The sequence below is a fragment of the Ovis aries genome, chromosome 7 (genome assembly GCF_016772045.2).
Source record: "Ovis aries strain OAR_USU_Benz2616 breed Rambouillet chromosome 7, ARS-UI_Ramb_v3.0, whole genome shotgun sequence".
Classification (NCBI taxonomy): domain Eukaryota; kingdom Metazoa; phylum Chordata; class Mammalia; order Artiodactyla; family Bovidae; genus Ovis; species Ovis aries.
This window is the reverse complement of record NC_056060.1, coordinates 20,802,883-20,820,035: the sequence shown is the minus strand read 5'-3', so window position 1 is coordinate 20,820,035 and position 17,153 is coordinate 20,802,883. Positions and strand designations below refer to the sequence as shown.

At 54.3% G+C, this 17,153-nt stretch overlaps 2 protein-coding genes across 5 annotated transcripts; both read left to right on the top strand.

Moving 5' to 3' along the window:
• Positions 1–57: 57 nt before the first annotated feature.
• Positions 58–16,481, top strand: RNF31 (ring finger protein 31). The gene is made up of 22 exons (XM_027971600.3): positions 58–447; positions 534–680; positions 831–986; positions 1,210–1,269; positions 1,373–1,448; positions 1,682–1,853; positions 2,337–2,712; positions 2,887–3,177; positions 3,646–3,894; positions 3,994–4,179; positions 4,291–4,497; positions 6,716–6,889; positions 6,973–7,071; positions 7,165–7,254; positions 8,699–8,813; positions 8,905–9,023; positions 9,297–9,410; positions 9,551–9,608; positions 10,255–10,351; positions 10,631–10,799; positions 10,913–11,689; positions 12,444–16,481. Exons 1-21 carry the CDS (start codon positions 256–258, stop codon positions 10,964–10,966), a joined length of 3,201 nt encoding a protein of 1,066 aa, XP_027827401.1. The 5' UTR covers positions 58–255; the 3' UTR covers positions 10,967–11,689; positions 12,444–16,481.
• On the top strand, positions 11,607–16,481 carry IRF9 (interferon regulatory factor 9). 4 transcript variants are annotated; one of them, XM_012180944.4, is made up of 10 exons: positions 11,607–11,689; positions 12,444–12,624; positions 12,887–13,070; positions 13,322–13,452; positions 13,541–13,634; positions 13,738–13,809; positions 14,635–14,753; positions 14,859–14,976; positions 15,813–15,928; positions 16,057–16,481. In XM_012180944.4, exons 2-10 carry the CDS (start codon positions 12,445–12,447, stop codon positions 16,219–16,221), a joined length of 1,179 nt encoding a protein of 392 aa, XP_012036334.2. In that variant the 5' UTR covers positions 11,607–11,689; position 12,444; the 3' UTR covers positions 16,222–16,481. The 4 variants fall into 4 exon arrangements, with proteins under 4 accessions (XP_012036334.2, XP_014952352.1, XP_014952353.1 ...); XM_015096866.3 differs by having other exon boundaries at positions 14,635–14,976; XM_015096867.3 differs by having other exon boundaries at positions 11,607–12,265; positions 14,635–14,976.
• Positions 16,482–17,153: the final 672 nt, after the last annotated feature.

The window sequence follows — 17,153 nt, the reverse complement described above, 5'->3', positions numbered from 1 at the left end:
TAAGTTTAAACCCCTCCCGTTCCCCTGAATTTGAGTCTCAATCCCGCCCTCTTTCCTAGTACTTCCTGTTCCCGCTAACTCTGGCATGGGGCCTGGGACCGAAGAGTGACCGTGGCCTGAGTGCCCCGGGGCGTCCTCACCGACCAGGGTCGGGCTGGAAAGCCAGACCCCAGACGCTCCGGGCGGTGCTCGGGCCGTGCACAGCCTGCGCCCGGTCCAGTTTGGCAGTGGGCCGGGGTTGACTCCTGTCTCAGGATGCCGGGGGAGGAAGAGAAGCGGGCCTTCCTGGAGGCCCGCGAGGAGCTGGCGAGCGCCCTGAGGAGGGATTCCGGGCAGGCTTTTACGCAGGAGCAGCTCTGGCCGCTACTGGGCACCTCTCTGCCGCCAGAAGCCCGTTACCTGCAGCTGGATGCTGCACGCCTGATCCGCTGCAACGCTCATGGGGAGGTGAGGCCCGCCCCGGCTCGGGAGGAGGACAGAGGACCTGAGGCTGGGCCGGGGCTCACAGCTCTCTGCTCTCTGACTGCTCCCAGCCCCGAAACTACCTCAACACTCTCTCCACGGCCCTGAACATCCTGGAGAAATATGGCCGCAACCTCCTAAGCCCTCAGAGGCCTCGGTACTGGCGCGGGGTTAAGTTTAATAACCCTGTCTTTCGTTCTACGGTGGATGCCGTGCAGGTGAAGCTCCTGGGCCCCTAATGGGAGTAGGAAACTTAGCCTGGGCTGGGGGTTGGCTGGAAAAGGCCTGAGGCTGTGCTGAATGGGTTGAGTCCCAGCCCTATTGGGAAGGGGGCCTGCTGGGCGGTGACTGGTTTGCCTGTGTGGCAGGGGGGCCGGGATGTTCTGCGATTGTATGGCTACACAGAGGAGCAGCCAGATGGGTTGAGCTTCCCTGAGAGGCAGGAGGAGCCGGATCAGCAGCAAGTTGCAACAGTCACACTGGAAGTACTGCTGCTTCGGACAGAGCTCAATCTCTTGTTACAGGTGAGGTATCTCTAGTCCTGAGGACTTAAGCACCAGGGCTGGGGAGACTAGCCTAACAACAAAGCCAGTCTGGGTACTCTCATACTGCTGAATCACAGGCATAGTCTCCATGGTAACTTGGGATCTCTCTGTACTTTTCACTCTGAATGTTGGGGGACCAGGGCTTTGAGGGAGGGTCTTGTTCTAAGGCTATAGGTGGGAACTCTTCTCATCTTGTTTGCAGAATGCTCATCCAAAACCGCAAGCACTGGAGCAGCTGCTGAAAGACAAGGTTGAAGATGATGTAAGGAAGCCAGGAATGGGGCTCTGGGGCCTGGTGAACAAAGGAAACCTGTTGTGGGCCTGTGTCCCCAAGCCCTTACTCATTCCCTGTCCTTTTTCCTCAGCTACTGCAGCTCTCAGAGTTTGCCCCCTTACTGAGAGAGATTGCTCCCGGCCCCCTCACCATACCCTCTGCTGCAGGTATTATTGTTCTGTATTAGGGGGAAGGAGTGCTAGTAGATCATATTGATAGAAATTTCCTCTTTCTTCTTGATTATCTCCCTTTTTTAAAAAAAAGAGATTAAGATTGTTTCTTTGGGTAGAAAGATGTGTTGAAAAGTAGTCTGTGATTTGTTTCCCTCCACAGCTGATTCAAATGTAACCTGGTCTCTTTTAGAAAGATATTGTGTTCTTCTTTGTCTCCCGTTCTCCAGGCTCCACTCCTGGTCCCTGCTTCCTCTGTGGTTCTGCCCCAGGCACGCTGCACTGCTCAACTTGTAAACAGGCCTTGTGTCTAACTTGTGATCGCCTCTTCCACGGACACCCAGAACGTGCGCATCACCATCGCCAGACCCTGCATGGACCCCCTCAGGCTGTTCACCCCAGGTGCGAGATCTTCTTTTCTGAGTGGGAGCAAAATTGAGAGAACTTAATATTCCTTGAGTCCACTGTGTGATGGATTTTGTGCTAAAGACTGTTTCATAGATGCCAAGCAGCTGGCTCCTGCCCTTCAGGAGATTCATAGACATATATACCAAGCAAGATATACATACCAGTCATAGCAAAATAGATTGTCATGGTGTGCGAATGGGTAGTGGGAGGATGCACCCTAGTCAGAAGGATCAGCTCAATCAGTTGGCAGTATTTCAAGCATCTAATAGGGGTGAGGCTGAGATATTTACCAGCCAGACCTGAACTTTAAGCTGTCATTTCACCGTTAACCAGGCTATGAGTGTGCGAGTATTCCAGGCATAGAGGATAACATGTGCAAAGGCCAGAGCCATGTGCTGTCCTGCAGGGTATGAGGGGGCCCGTGGGTAAGGGGCCCAGGAACCCCCTCAGCAGGCCATGTCTGTTTATCCATTACAGCCTACCTGCCTCAGCTCCACCACGGCCTCAGCCAGCCTCTGTGCCGACCCTGGGAGACAGCTCTGATCCTGCAAGTGCCCGTCTGCCCTGGCCCTGTTCTGCCTGTGCCTTATTAAATGAACCTTGGGCAGTACTCTGTGTGGCCTGTGATCGGCCCCGAGGCTGTAAGGGGTTGGGTCCTGGAATCGAGGGTCCCCAAGGAACTGGGGGCCTAGAACCTGAGCTTTCTCGGGGTCACTGGGCCTGCCAGAGCTGCACCTTTGAGAATGAGGCTGCGGCTGTGCTGTGTGCCATATGTGAGCGACCTCGGCTGGCTCAGCCTCCCAGCTTGGTGGTGGATTCTCAGGATTCCGGCATTTGCCTGAAGCCCCTTCAGGTATCTTGTTCCTGGCCTTCTGATCTCTTTGTTTAGATCTGTTACCATAGGCCATTCTCTACTTCTTCATCCTCTGTTTTCCCTTAGTTCCCTGGTATCTTCCCCCAAGCTTCCTATATTTCCATTTTGAGCCTTAGCCAGCCTTTGATAGGATAATTCTTTCTGCCTTTCCAGCAGGGGGATACTGTGCTTTCCTCTGTCCAGACTCCAGCGTGGTACTGTATTCACTGTACCTTCTGCAACTCGGGCCCTGGCTGGGTATGTGCTATGTGCAACCGGACCAGCAGCCCCATCCCAGTACAGCAGACCCCCCAGCCCCATGCCAGCTCTTTGGAAGAGCGACACCCTGAACCAGGGCCTCCACGACCCCTCTGTGCCCCCGTGACCAGTTCCTGCGGTGACCTTGAGAAGCAGCGCCAAGACAAGATGAGGGAAGAAGGACTCCAGCTGGTGATCAAGATCCGGGTGAGGACATGGGCCTGGGATGAGCTTGTCGGGGAAGGGAGAGGCTGCAGTTGATCGATGGGCATTCTCAAAACCTGTCATTGTCAGCAGCAGCTGCCTGAACCCTTCCCGCATGGCAGGTATCAGACTGTGCACTGCTCACACGATCCATGGTCTCAAGCACTGTCAGCATTTTGGTTCAGGCTAAGGGGGGGATGGGCTTCCCTGGTGGCTCAGACGGTAAAGTGTCTGCCTACAATGCAGGAGATCTGGGTTCGATCCCTAGGTCGAGAAGATCCCCTGGAGAAGGCAATGGCAACCCACTCCAGTACTCTTGCCTGGAAAATCCCATGGACCGAGGAGCCTGGTAGGCTATAGTCCATGGGGTCGCAAAGAGTCAAACATGACTGAGCGACTTCACTTCTTCAAGGAGGGGATGGAGTGTGCCCTTCCTGCTGGGCTCTCTATCTGAGCGGGGCTGTTTCTTAGGAAGGGGAAGCTGGAGGCGCCTCCCCAGAGGAGGTCTTCTCGGCTCTGCAGTACTCGGGCACCGAGGTGCCCCTGCAGTGGCTGCGCTCAGAGCTGCTGTACGTGCTGGAGATGGTGGCTGAGCTGGCTGGACATCAGGACCCAGGGCTGGGCGCCTTTTCCTGTCAGGAGGCCCGGAAGGCCTGGCTGGATCGTCATGGCAACCTGGATGAAGCTGTGGAAGAGTGTGTGAGGACCCGGCGGAGGAAGGTATAGCAGCCGTCCTGGAGGTGAGGCAGGGTTGAGGGCTGTGGATCTAAGAGCCTCTCACACTCTGATTCACTCCTTCTCGCCCCTCCCAACTCACAGGTGCAGGAGCTCCGGTCCCTGGGCTTTGGGCCTGAGGAAGGGTCTCTTCAAGCCTTATTCCAACATGGGGGTGATGTGGCACGAGCCCTGACTGAGCTACAGCGCCAGCGCCTAGAGCCCTTCCATCAGCGCCTCTGGGACAGTGGCCCTGAGCCCACCCCTTCCTGGGATGGGCCAGATAAGCAGGTGCTGGAAGGAGGTGACGAGCCCACTTAGTAGGGCTGAGGACAGGCTGAAGGGTAGGCTCCCTGGGGTCTGACAGCCACATCTTCCCTCTCCACCTGAATCGCCTTGCAGAGCCTGGTCAGACGGCTTTTGGCAGTCCACGCACTCCCCAGCTGGGGCCGGGCAGAGCTGGCGCTGGCATTGCTGCAGGAAACACCTAGGAACTATGAGTTGGGGGACGTGGTGGAGGCTGTGAGGCAGAGCCAGGACCGGGCCTTCTTGCGCCGCTTGCTTGCCCAGGAGTGTGCCGTGTGCGGCTGGGCCCTGCCCCGCAACCGGGTGAGTCTCCGCTGCCTCCAGCCTTAGAATTGCTCTGTTCCCTTTGGACCTCCCCTCTACCCCGGTCCTGTCTCTCATGTTGTCTTTTGCTCTGCAGTTGCCTATGTGCCCCTGAAGGCTTCTGGGAAGGGGAGAGCAGGAATAGGCCACCTCTCTCTCTTTCTTTTTTTAATGTTCTATTATGAGAAATTTCAAGTGTGCAATAGTAGAGAAAATTGTATAAGAAATTCAGCCTCCCTCCCTCCACTATGTATTCATCATCACGCTTCAACCATCATTAATGTATGGCCAATCTTTACTTTATCTACACAGGATTATTTTGAAGCAAATCTCAGACATCAGATAGTTCACTAGTAATATTTCCATATCTATCTCTAAAAGATAAAACTCTTTGAAAATACAGGCACCAATGCCACTGTCATGCCAAAAAAAATTACCAGTAATTCTTTAATGTCATCATCAAATACCCGTTTGGTAGGGATAGGCCCCTTTTATCTCTGAGCCCCTTCTAACTTAGCTCTAGGTCAGAAGTGGCAGTTCCTTGGCCAAATACAGCCCAGGTTAGTTAGGCTGGCCCTGTGTTTTTGTTTGTTTGTTTTTACTTTTTATTTTAAAATAATTGTAGATTCACAGAAAGTTATAAAAATAGTATAGTCTTGTGTGCTCCACCCACCTCCCAATGGTGACATCTTATATAATTGTAGTGTAGTGTCAGGACCAAGAAATAAATATTGGTACAATGCTAGCTAGACTGCAGACCTTGTTCATTTTGTGCGTGGATGTGTGTGTTTGTCGTTCAGTCACCAAGTCGTGTCCAACTCTTTGCAACTACAGCACACCATGCCTCCCTGTCCCTCACGCATCTCCCAGAGTTTGCCCAAGTTCATGTCCATTGAATCAGTGATGCTATCCAACCATCTCATCTTCTGTCACCCTCTTCTCCTACTTTCAGTCTTTCCCAGCATCAAGGTCTTTTCCAGTGAATCCACCTGTTCACATTAGGTGGCCAAAGTATTGGAGCTTCAGCTTTAGCATCAGTCCTTCCAATGAGTATTTAGGGTTGATTTCCTTTAAGATTGACTGCTTTGATCTCCAAGGGACCCTCAAGAGTCTTCTCTAGCACCACAGTTCAAAAACATCAATTCTTTGGCTCTCAGCCTTCTTTATGGTCCAGCTCATATCTGTACACAACTACTGGAAAGACTATAGCTTTGACTGTACAGACCTTTGTTGGCAAAGTGATGTCTTTGCTTTTTAATACACTGTCTAGGTTTGTCATAGACAAAGAAGCAATCATCTTCTAATTTCAGGGCTGCAGTCACCATCCACAGTGATTTTAGAACCCAAGAAGAGGAAATCTCTCACTGCTTCTACCTTTTTCCCTTCTATTTGCCATGAAGGGATGTGACTGGTTGCCATGATCTTAGTTTTTTTAATATTGAGTTTTAAGCTGGCTTTTTCACTCCCCTCTTTCACTCATGAAAAGGCTCTCTAGTTCCTCTTCGCTTTCTGCCATTAAAGAGGTATCATCTGCATGTCTGAGGTTGTTGACATTTCTTCTGGTTTATGCATGTACTTGTGTGCAATTTTATCTCACATGTAGATTCATGTAACCACCACTACAATCAAGATATCACAAAAGCACCCCCTTGTGCTACAGCTTTAGAGTTGTAACCTTCTTCCCCTCCTCCTGTCATACAGCAAGCACTAGTCTGTTCTCCATTGCTACAGTTTTCTCATTTCAAGGATGTTTGTGTGTTTGCTGTTTGTGGCCATGCCACATGGCTTACAGGATCCCAGTTCCCAACCAGGAATTGAACCCAGGTGCTCAGCGGTGGAAGTGTGGAATCCTAACCACTGGACCACCAGGGAATACCCCTCTCTCTTCTTTCCTTTTTCAATTAATGTGGTTTTTTTTTTTTAATTTTATTTTCTACTGGAGTATAGTTGTTTTACAATGCTGTGCTCATTTCAGGTGTACAGCACAGAAAAGTGATTCAGTTATCATATGTCTGCTTTTAATTGACTGAGGATGCCTTCAGAAGTTCTTCTTTCGTTTACATTAGGTCTCACCATTGTCTTTTTTTTTTTCCATCTGAAGGTCTTCAGACATTTAGGTTGCCTGGCCAGTTGTAGCAGACACCAGGCCACTGCCCCTTCCACCGGCTGGCAGCTGTAGCTTCTGACCCCTCCCCTCCCATCCTCTCCCCTCCACCAGATGCAGGCCCTGACCTCCTGTGAGTGCACCATCTGCCCCGACTGCTTCCGCCAGCACTTCACCATCGCCTTGAAGGAGAAGCACATCACAGATATGGTGTGCCCTGCCTGTGGCCGCCCCGACCTCACCGATGACACACAGCTGCTCGGCTACTTCTCCACCCTCGACATCCAGGTAGGGCAGTCCCTCGGACTCAGGGTGCCCTGGGCTTTGAACAGGAGCCTTGCCCGCCTGCCACTTTCGCATCCTGTCCCCAGCTTCGAGAGAGCCTAGAGCCAGACGCCTATGCACTGTTCCACAAGAAGCTGACGGAGGGCGTGCTCATGCGGGACCCCAAGTTCTTGTGGTGTGCCCAGGTCAGTGGACTGCCCAGAGGTGCTGACCGGAAGGAGGGGTGGGGAGTAGCACGTGGTCAGGCCTTAGATAGCTTTATGCTCTTGCACCCACAGTGCTCCTTTGGCTTCATATACGAGCGTGAGCAGCTGGAAGCAACATGTCCCCAGTGTCACCAGACCTTCTGTGTGCGCTGTAAGCGCCAGGTGAGGCACGTCTAACCTTTTGGAATACCTGCTGAGCCACTGCAGGTGCTGTGTGAGACTCAGGGTTTGCTACAGAACAGAACAGACAAGCTGTCTGGTCTCAAAGAGCTTACAGACTAGCAAGGGAGGGAGGGGGCAAGGTTGAAGAAGGGAGCGAGAACAGAAGTATATACATCACCATGTGTTTATGAAGAAAACAAATAGGAATCTGAGGTCAGGAATAGCAGAGTGGACCTACCTGGTACATGGGATTGGGAGGTTAGATAAGTCTTCTCTAAAATGGCTTGATTTAGGAACTTCCCTGGTGGTCCAGTGGTTAAGAATCCGCCCTGCAGTCGGGTTCAATCCCTGGTCGGGGGACTAAGATCCCACATGCTTTGAGGCATCCGAGCCTGTGCGCCACAATTAGAGTCCCAGCAGCTTGCCACAACTAAGACCCATCAAAGCCAAAAGTAAATCAATATTTAGAAATAAATGAAATGGCTTAATTTAAGCTCAGGCCTGAAAATTAAAAAGTCAACTATGCAAGAAGTATTTGAGAGAGAAAACAAAACACGGAAAGGCCAAAGTCCAAAAAAGTGTTGTATGGTTGGAGCCTCAAAAGCAAGGGCGAGAGTGCCAGGTGGTCCAAGAGGAGCTAGCTGCCAGATCAGGAGAGGTCATGATGAGGACAAGCGAGGAGGGGATTGATTGGCTTTTCATTCTCTGTTTTGGCTGTGCCATGGGTCATGTAAGATCTTAGTTCCCCAGTTAGGGATCAAACCTGCACCCTCTGTAGTGGAATAGTGGAGTCTTGAGCACTGGACCACCAGGGAAGTCTCAGGTCCTTTCATTCTAAGACTGAACAAGGGGTTATGTGCCTTCATGTACCTTTAAAATGTTGAATATTTGAATGGATTCCTAGTCTGAGTGAGCCCAATAAAATTGGCTGTTTATTCTTCATAAAAAAAAAGTTAAATATTTGATACCAAAAATTTGCATCTGTCTTATGAAACACAATAATAAAGTGAACACCTGCCACCCTACCTCCAAACTTCCAAGCTAGAACACTCCCAGTGCAGTTGAAGCTGCCTGATGTATGCATTCAGAGGCACACTGCCTGCCGGGTGGCGGCTGAACCACAGGGGAGCAGGAGTGGAGGCAGAGAGACTGGTCCTTGAGGCAGGCAACCAAGGCGAGACCTGACCTGGCCTGAAGTAAAGGCGGTCAGAGGAGGGATAAAGAAAAGGGGAGCTGGGCTAGAGTGACAGAAACAAGACTTGCTGGTGAATGTGTCAGGTGTGGAGAGATGAGAGAACCAAGGCTGGCCCTGCAGTTTGGTGTTGGAGCACAGGGTGGATGGCAGAGCTGTACACTGAGTCAGGGCCCTCTGGATCTGAGTGGGGTGGCCAGCAAGCAGGGCCTGGCATGGCGCTTTCATGGGAAGCTTGCTTCCTTCTGGCAGTGGGAGGAGCAGCACCGAGGCCGGAGCTGTGAAGATTTCCAGAACTGGAAACGCACCAATGACCCAGAATACCAAGCCCAGGGCTTGGCGATGTACCTTCAGGAAAACGGCATAGGTAAGGTGCCCAGTCATCTCTCACTGCGAAGAATGACACTCTTTCCTGGGGCTGAGGAGCAGCCCCAGCCCTGACCTGCTGACCCTTGCAGACTGCCCCAAGTGCAAGTTCTCGTACGCACTGGCCCGAGGAGGCTGCATGCACTTTCACTGCACCCAGTGTCGCCACCAGTTCTGCAGCGGCTGCTACAATGCCTTTTATGCCAAGAATGTGAGCCCCCAGGCCTGGGATGGAAGGGGTAGCAGGGTGGGGCTCCCATGAGGAGGGGTGGAGGCAGTGGAGGAGCAGCCCAGGGGAAGAGGAGACCGGGGCGGGGGGTGGGTGAGGTGAAGCACCTCTCTCTGTCCCCTCCCGCCTTCTGCTTGCTCCGGACCCTCCAATGCCTCCATCTCCCCCACCACTATACCCCTCATGCAGGGGTTCCTGAGAGGCCAGGACCCCAACAGTTTCCAACTGCCCCTCTCCCATCTGGGTTTCCACCAGAAATGTCCAGACCCTAACTGCAGGGTGAAGAAGTCCCTGCACGGCCACCACCCCCGAGACTGCCTCTTCTACCTGCGGGACTGGTCTGCTCTCCGGCTGCAAAAGCTACTTCAGGTCGGGTGGCCAACTTGGCTGGTTTGCCAGCTGCCCAGGAGAGGAGGCAGGGTGTAGGGTGGCAGGAAGGGAAAGGTCGGACGCGGAGAAATCAGCAGGCTGGCATCCAGGGAAACTAACTCCCAACCTTCTGCCCTCAGGACAATAATGTCATGTTCAACACAGAACCCCCAGCGGGGGCCCGGGCAGTGCCCGGAGGTGAGTGTCAGGACAGGCCTGGGAGGAGGGGCTGGCTCCCGCTGTGTGATGGATGAAGGGGGCTTGGGTGTGGGGTTGAACCAGAATGCAGAGCCCGTCCTGCGCCTGCTTGTTGTGTCCTTTGGTGAGTCAGCCTCCCCGGGCTTGTTTCTTCCTCTGTGAAGCAGGCTCGTGTCCAGCATACAGCCCAGCTGTTTTATGTAAGGCCACATTCAAGCACCTGGTACCTTGACGCTAATTTTATTCTCCCATTCCCAGAGGATAGTGATTCATTAATTAACTCAATGGCTATTTAATGAGACTTACTAGTTGCACTGTTTTAGGTTCTGTGAGGACAACAGAAAAGATGTTGCATGCGATTCAAACCTATCCCACTTCTCACCATCTGCATAGAGTAAGACCTTCACAGAATAAGCTAACCTTGTAAGAGCTTAGCTAAATGCAAGGACAGCAGGTCCCTGCTTCTGTATCACAAGTGGTCTGCACAGTGGCATCTGTTTCCCAATGCCCCCCCACCCCCACCCCCATTAGAGCAGGGACTCCTATTCTCAGTCCTCTTCCCAGAGGCCGCCTCCCACGTTCCCCTGGGCCTTTGTGGTCAGTGGCCTCCTCCAGGCAAAGGGTCCCTTCCTTCCCTTACCCCTAGGTGGCTGTCGAGTGATGGAGCAGAAGGAAGTTCCCAACGGGTTCCGGGACGAAGCCTGTGGCAAGGAGACTCCTGCTGGCTATGCTGGCCTCTGCCAGTGAGTGCCAGGCGGGGCATGGAGCTTGGTGTTGTGGGGAGAACTGGGGGTGTGCCTGGGCAGAGAAGTGGGCCTCTGGGAGTAGTGGGTCCTGTGAGAAGTGGGAGGGAGGGAGCCCTCCAGGCAAGGGCACAGCAGGCAGCACGCACAGGTTGGCAAGTGCTTACAGGAGCAACAGGTGAGGGGCGTCCGTCTGGTTCTTGCGAGTACGCTAGTGCCCAGCACACTCAGTTAAAATCAGCCAAACAGAACAAATGTTCTACCCTTTCATCTCCTCAGGGCGCACTACAAAGAGTATCTTGTGAGCCTCATCAACGCCCATTCACTGGACCCAGCCACCCTGTATGAAGTGGAGGAACTGGAGACAGCTGCGGAGCGCTACCTGCACACGCGCCCCCAGGCACTGCCTGGGGAGGATGCCCCCACCTACCACGCCCGCCTGTTACAAGTAAAGCCTCCCCTCCAGCCTTGCCTCTGACCCCACTCTCTAGGAGTCCCCTTTCCAGCCTGTGTCTGAGTCCCAGGCTTCCAGCATCATTTGTCTTCTCTCTCTTTCTGCAGAAGCTGATAGAAGAGGTGCCCTTGGGACAGAGTATCCCCCGCAGGAGGAAGTAGCTGAGAGCGAGGGTCCCAAAGAGGGGCCTGTGGTTCGACTCCCACAGGAACAACTCTAGCACCAATAAAGAGGCATTTCCTTGCCCAGGCTTCTTGGTAGTCCTTCCTTCCTGACCTAACTAACCATCCGGGGGCACCAGGGAAAGGGGAGTGGGGTGAACAGAGCTTTGTAAAAACTTGTGGGTGGCCAAGGGCAACCCTCCCCATTCAGCCACCTGGCCTGGGCTGCTTCCTTCCCTGCCTCCTTTGTTTCTTTCATTGAATTCAGCTAATATCTGGGGTCACCTAGTAGGTATCAAGCAGACATCATGGGGGGAATATAGATGGGCAAGTGGTACAGAGCTATCCAGAGGCCCCAGGCCAGACTCCAGGACACTGCAGCCTCCCAGGGGAAGCAGCGGCGTCATAGAGATGTCAGATACAAGCAAGGGGAATCCTAAGGGAGGAAAGGGAAGGAGCCTGAAGTAGGAGAGGCCCTCCTCCATCTTCTGACAGCCGGATTCCAAAAGATAAGGTTCTCAGATGCTGCTTCCCCCTGGTGGTAACCAGTTGCCCTGCAACTCTGAGACCACGTGATTTCAGGGAAAGGGCCCTCCCTGGAGGAGAACTGAAACTTAGGGTGGGGACTGTAGGAAGGGGTGGAGAGATACGGAAGCTGCCCAGCTGGGAGCTGAGCTGAGCTGAGGTCGGCTGAGCCCTGGAACTCCCTGCACAGCAGCTCAGGTAAGATTAACCAAAAATGGGTATCAGCTTGGGCCTAGGTTTGGAAAGCCTGGCCAGACTGGAGGTGGTGGGTAGGGGCTTCTGGGGACGCCTCTGCTAGACTGAGGGATAGACAGCAGAAGGCCTGTGAGCTAGGGAGCTAGAAGTTTGTCCTGAGTGAAGACTGATCCGGGGCCAGTGTCCCAAGCCCTACAGGCCAAGGGCAGGAGGGCCTGCTATGGGGCTGTTTGGGGAAGAAGACTGCCCCATCTCCTGATTGTTTTCTTGCCTTCTGGCCCTGCCCACTTCCGCCCCAGCTCTGCCCCAGCCCCCAGCTCCCTGCCCCACCTGCTCCTGGGACAAGCACAGAGGAAGTTTGGGAAACATCAAAGGAGTTGTGAGGGTGGTGGGTGAAGAGGGCTGATGAGACATTTCAGAAGCAGCTACTGTAAACACTGGGGATCAAGATAGGACGTCTCACCTGGAGCAGGACACCAGGGGAATTCTCTTCCAAACAGTAGATTCCTGAAAAATATCAAGACAAATGCCTCGGATTTCCCTCCAGACGTCACAGTTGGGATGTTGAAAGTATTTTTGGTACTTGCTAGTGATGGCAGAAATGAAACAATTCAACCCTAGAATTTTGAGATATGTCTGGAGGCAAAATAAAAATGGGATCTCCAGGGGCCTTGGCCAGAAGCCAACCCCAAGGGCCAGGGTCTCACTCTTCCCAAAGTGTCAGTTCCCCTGACATTTCTGTTGCTCTTATCCCCAGGATGGCATCAGGCAGGACGCGCTGCACCCGAAAGCTCCGGAACTGGGTGGTAGAGCAAGTGGAGAGTGGGCAATTCCCAGGAGTGTGCTGGGAGGATGCGGCCAAGACCATGTTCCGGATCCCCTGGAAGCACGCAGGCAAGCAGGACTTCCGGGAGGACCAGGATGCTGCCTTTTTCAAGGTGAAAGGCCTGGAAACTGGCCTCTCGGAGGGAGGGATGGAGCACACCCTGTAGGATGACAGATAAAGGGGAGATTGGAGGGTAAGACCAGCCCCACGCAAGATGGAAAGGCAAAACTCAGCATGGATCTCATGGTGGCAACAGCTGAGCGTAAACCTAGCTTGAGCCCTTCTGTGCGAGCGCTCAGGCTATACATCTGTGAAGCCAGCCGGGTCAGTGGTCCACTACCAGTGATCTCTTCTTTACTGCTGCTGTCTTCTAGGCCTGGGCGGTATTCAAGGGGAAGTACAAGGAGGGGAACTCAGAAGGCCCTGCCATCTGGAAGACTCGTTTGCGCTGTGCTCTCAACAAAAGTTGTGAATTTGAGGAGGTTCCTGAGATCGGCCATAGGGATGGCGCTGAGCCCTACAAGGTGTACCGGCTGCTGCCATCAGGAACTGTCCCCGGTCGGTGTCCCTATGCCCCACCACTCCTAAAATCAGCAGCTGGGGGTGGAATGCGGGGGGAAGGATGGAGTTCTGCGCCTCCCGGGAGGGTGGTGGGCCTCCCTCCAGGCCCCTCGTTCAGAGATCTGCTCTGTCCTTGGGAAGGAGGTTCCCTGCCCAGTCTTGCCCGCCTTTCACTGCCTCCTGTCTTTCCCCTTCCTTTTGTGCCCACTTAAGGCTCTGACATTTGCCTCCCTCTCAACGTTCCACAGCTCAATCAGGGACCCAGAAATTACCATCAAAGCGACCCCACAGTTCTGCATTCCCTGAGAAGAAAGAGGAAGAGGTTACCACAAAGAACTGCATACTCAGCCCCTCCTTGCTCCAGGAGCCCCCTCAGAATGTGAGAACAGGGGAGGGAACCGGGTGGGTCTGAGGGCAGAGCAGTGACTGGGGGCAAGGTGGGCCAACCACAGGAACTGTGTCTGCAGGAGACAGTGGAGACCAATGGGGGAGCTGGCCGTTTAGACTTTGGGAGCAGCGGAAGCAGCAGCAGCAGCAGCAACAGCCCTGAGCCTCAGGAAGGTACTGAGTACTCTGCCTCTTGTGTCATCCTCCACACCACACCCTCTGGCCCTTGGACTCCCTGGTCCACTCTGAATGACCAGTACCTCTGCCTCCCTTCCAGGTGGGGACACAGCTGAGGCTCTTTTCCAGGGAGAATTGCTGTCCCTGGAGCTTCTGCCCCCTCCAGATTCAGGTACTTGGCATTTGTGACTCACCCCTGCCCCTGTCTCCCTTCATCATCCTAAGGCCATGCATGTGTTATCTAATCTGTCAGGCCTTGCAGCCGGCTACCTGACCCAGAGGCACTGGTTTCTAGGCAGCATGCCTGCCAGATTCTAGACTCCACACAACTCACTTCTCCAAAATACCCCCTACACATTCTCTTCCCTGGAAATCCACTTTGAGATGTTGATTCTGTGGGTTAAGTAGAGGCCTGATCTCTGGGACCCTCTTGTAAACTGTAAGACCCTGGGCATTAAGCCCTCAGTGGAAACCTGTGTATTAGCTCCTCTCCTGAGTGCTGGGAGCCAGGGAATTCCCATGGTGTAGTGGTAAAGAAACTGCCTGCAATGCAGGAGACCTGGGTTTGATCCCTGGATTGGGAAGATGCCCTAGAGAAGAAAATGGCAACCCACTCCAGTATTCTTGCCTGGAAAATCCCTTGGACAGAGGAGCCTGGAAGCCTACAGTCCATGGAGTTGCAAAGAGTCAGACACACACATAAGGGCTGGGAAAGCATGAGTGGAAGACCCCCCCGGCTGCTGAGGGTTGGGGGATGAGGATAGGAAAGGCAAGGGTCTTCTCTGTCCTCAGAAGGTACGGCTGCTGCCCCTGCCTCGCAGCCTGCCTGGTGCTCACCAGCCCTCATTTGGTCTCTCTCTGTGAACCCCATGTTCCTCGCCAGCAAAATGAGGGTGTTGGATTTGCAAGGCGTCCCTCTTCATTTCTCCAGAACTTCCTGCCAGTCAGTGGGCCCCCGGGAGGGCACTGGTGCAGCTGGCCTTTCTCTGTCTTGCAGACTACTCGCTGCTGCTCACCTTCATCTACAACGGGCGTGTGGTGGGTGAGGCCCAGGTGCAGAGCCTAGACTGCCGCCTCGTGGCTGAGCCCTCAAGCTCCCAGTGCAGCATGGAGCAGGTGATATTTCCCAAACCCAACCCATGCGAGCCCGCCCAGCGCCTGCTGAGCCAGCTCCAGAGAGGGGTCCTGCTGGCCAGCAACTCCCGGGGCCTCTTTGTGCAGCGCCTCTGCCCCATCCCTATCTCCTGGAATGCGCCCCAGATGCCATCTGGCCCGGGTCCGCACCTGCTGCCCATCAACGAGTGCGTGGAGCTCTTCAGAACCAACTACTTCTGCAGAGGTGAGGTTGCTCCAGCCAAGCACCTGAGCCCTTTCCCCCACCTCCACTCCCCGCCTCTGGGCCGGCTGTCACCCTGTGCTCCCTCCAGCCAATCCCCCAGCACAGTCCAGGCCTGGCCCCTGCACTTGTGTGGTGCACATCCCAGGGCTCAGCCCTGGCAGCCCCGCTTCCTGGGCCAAGGCCACAGAAGATGAGGCCCAGGTGGAGCCCGGCACCATAGTAGCGCATCTCAGGAGCGCCACCACATGGAAGCATACAGTAATTACAAGAAGGTGCGCTTTGCGCCACACCCCCATCGCCCGCTAGACACACTCGCACAACGACCATCCACACTTGTGAGAGCTGCGCATGTCACATGTTCTCACCCACTGCTTGAGCTGCCCTCGGGTTCCCCCTCTCCCAACCATGCTGAGAATTCCACTTCCTGCCTCCATTCAGCTCTCAACTGGACCTTGGGACTGGGGCCAGGAATATAGGGGACGCAGAGCGTCAGTGTGGAAGGGAGTGAACAGGCAACCAAGGTGTGTCATGGCTGTGTTAGCAGCCAGGGCTGCTGCCAAACGGACTCTGAGCTCCCCCAGCAGAGAGGTTTCAGGGTGTGTGACGATCGGCTACCCCTGAAGGGGGCCCCTTTCCCTGTTTGTCCTCAGGTGAGTAGCAGTTTGGTTCCTAGCACAAGACAGCAGTGTCACCACCCCGGGCTCCAGCTCTAGCCTTGTTCTCCGAGTGGCCCCATCACCATCCCTCTAACTCCGTAATGGGTTCCTCCTTTGTCCTTCCCTGCCTGGGGCCTTCTGTCTTCTCTTTCTTCCAACTCCTGGCCTTTTCTCTCTCAGACTTGGCCAGGTACTTCCAGGGCCTGGGGCCCCCACCCAAGTTTCAGGTGACACTCAATTTCTGGGAGGAGAACCCTGACCCCAGCCATACCTCACAGAGTCTGATTGCGGTGCAGGTGAGTCAGCAGAGCCTGCCTGCATGGGGGTGGTATGTTCCAGAGAAGGGCGTACTGGGGAAGAAGCCCCGGGGTATAGCATCCGGCTCTGTGGTGCCCACAGACCCCTCTCCCACTTCTCTGCACAGATGGAGCAGGCCTTTGCCCGACGTATGCTGAAGGAGACCCCAGAGGAGCAGGCGGCCGCCCTGTCTCTGCTGCAGAGCCTGCAGGACCCCCTGCCTTCTCTCTCTATCCCGCCGGTCTTCTTTGAAGCAGCCTCAGCCTCCTTGCGGTCGACCTGCCTCCCCTAGTGAGCGTTCTCATTGGTGGTCTGAGGTGACTTTGTCCCTCAGCTCCTCATGGACACCGATGGTGGGAAACTCAAGAATGACTTTTTTTTTTTCAATTTTGAGATATACCCTCTTTCATCTCTGAGGAACTGAACAGGCAAGTCCAAATGGTGTGAACTCAGTGGGCCCTTCCCTCCGCCCCCAACCCTAAAACCTAGCACTTTATATTTTTGTCTTAGATCTTCACTAAGGATTTAAAATAAAATATTACTGAAAAAGGACTCCTCATCGGGTTCATTGAGAGAAGAAGGCAGCAGGGTCACAGGGAGATGGTGGAGATGTCGCCTGAGAGCAGGGTTCCCAGGGTCTCTTCCTGCTGGTGTCTCTGGGCCCCTCTCCCCTCATCCACTCACAGTTTCTGGAAAGGGAGTTGTCCAGGCTCTGTGGGTTCTGGGCCCAGCTCTCTGTATTCTCCAGGCAACCAGGACTGGAGGGAGGGTTGGGGTCAGCCACCAAGAAGGGTTCTGAGCCACCTTCTCTCATGGGAAAGTCCAGTGTCCACAGCCTGTGGCTAGAGGCCTCTGATTCGGCCCACGGTTGAACTCCTACCTGGAAGCCTCAATGAACAGACCTGAAACCATGAGCTCGAGGCCCTGGGGCCTGGCATGGGAGGACATCAGAGGGACGAGGGGCTGAGCCTCCCGTGCCCAAGGCAGATCAGGTCCTGGGGACTCTCTCCCAGTGTCTGCGGCACTGTCACCCTAACTGAAAGTTGCTGCCATGCTGGTCTCCTTACTCCGCCTGAGCCCCACGTCGGACAGCCTAACCTAGACTGCCATGTCAGCAGCACTCTATTTGCGGGGATCCCAGGGGCCCAAATCCACCAACACCTCTCTCCCTTACCTCGTGTTTATCTTGCTCCCAAATTGGAAGTTCTTCCCAAGGCCAGTGGT

Coding starts and splice junctions, on each gene's coding strand:
- RNF31 (XM_027971600.3), top strand. CDS start 256: ATGCCGGGGGAGGAAGAGAAGCGGGCCTTCCTGGAGGCCCGCGAGGAG. Junction 681..830: donor CTACGGTGGATGCCGTGCAG/GTGAAGCTCCTG, acceptor CCTGTGTGGCAG/GGGGGCCGGGATGTTCTGCG. Junction 3,178..3,645: donor AGCTGGTGATCAAGATCCGG/GTGAGGACATGG, acceptor GCTGTTTCTTAG/GAAGGGGAAGCTGGAGGCGC.
- IRF9 (XM_015096865.4), top strand. CDS start 12,319: ATGTCTGGAGGCAAAATAAAAATGGGATCTCCAGGGGCCTTGGCCAGA. Junction 13,635..13,737: donor CAGCCCTGAGCCTCAGGAAG/GTACTGAGTACT, acceptor CCTCCCTTCCAG/GTGGGGACACAGCTGAGGCT. Junction 14,977..15,812: donor AACCAACTACTTCTGCAGAG/GTGAGGTTGCTC, acceptor TTTCTCTCTCAG/ACTTGGCCAGGTACTTCCAG.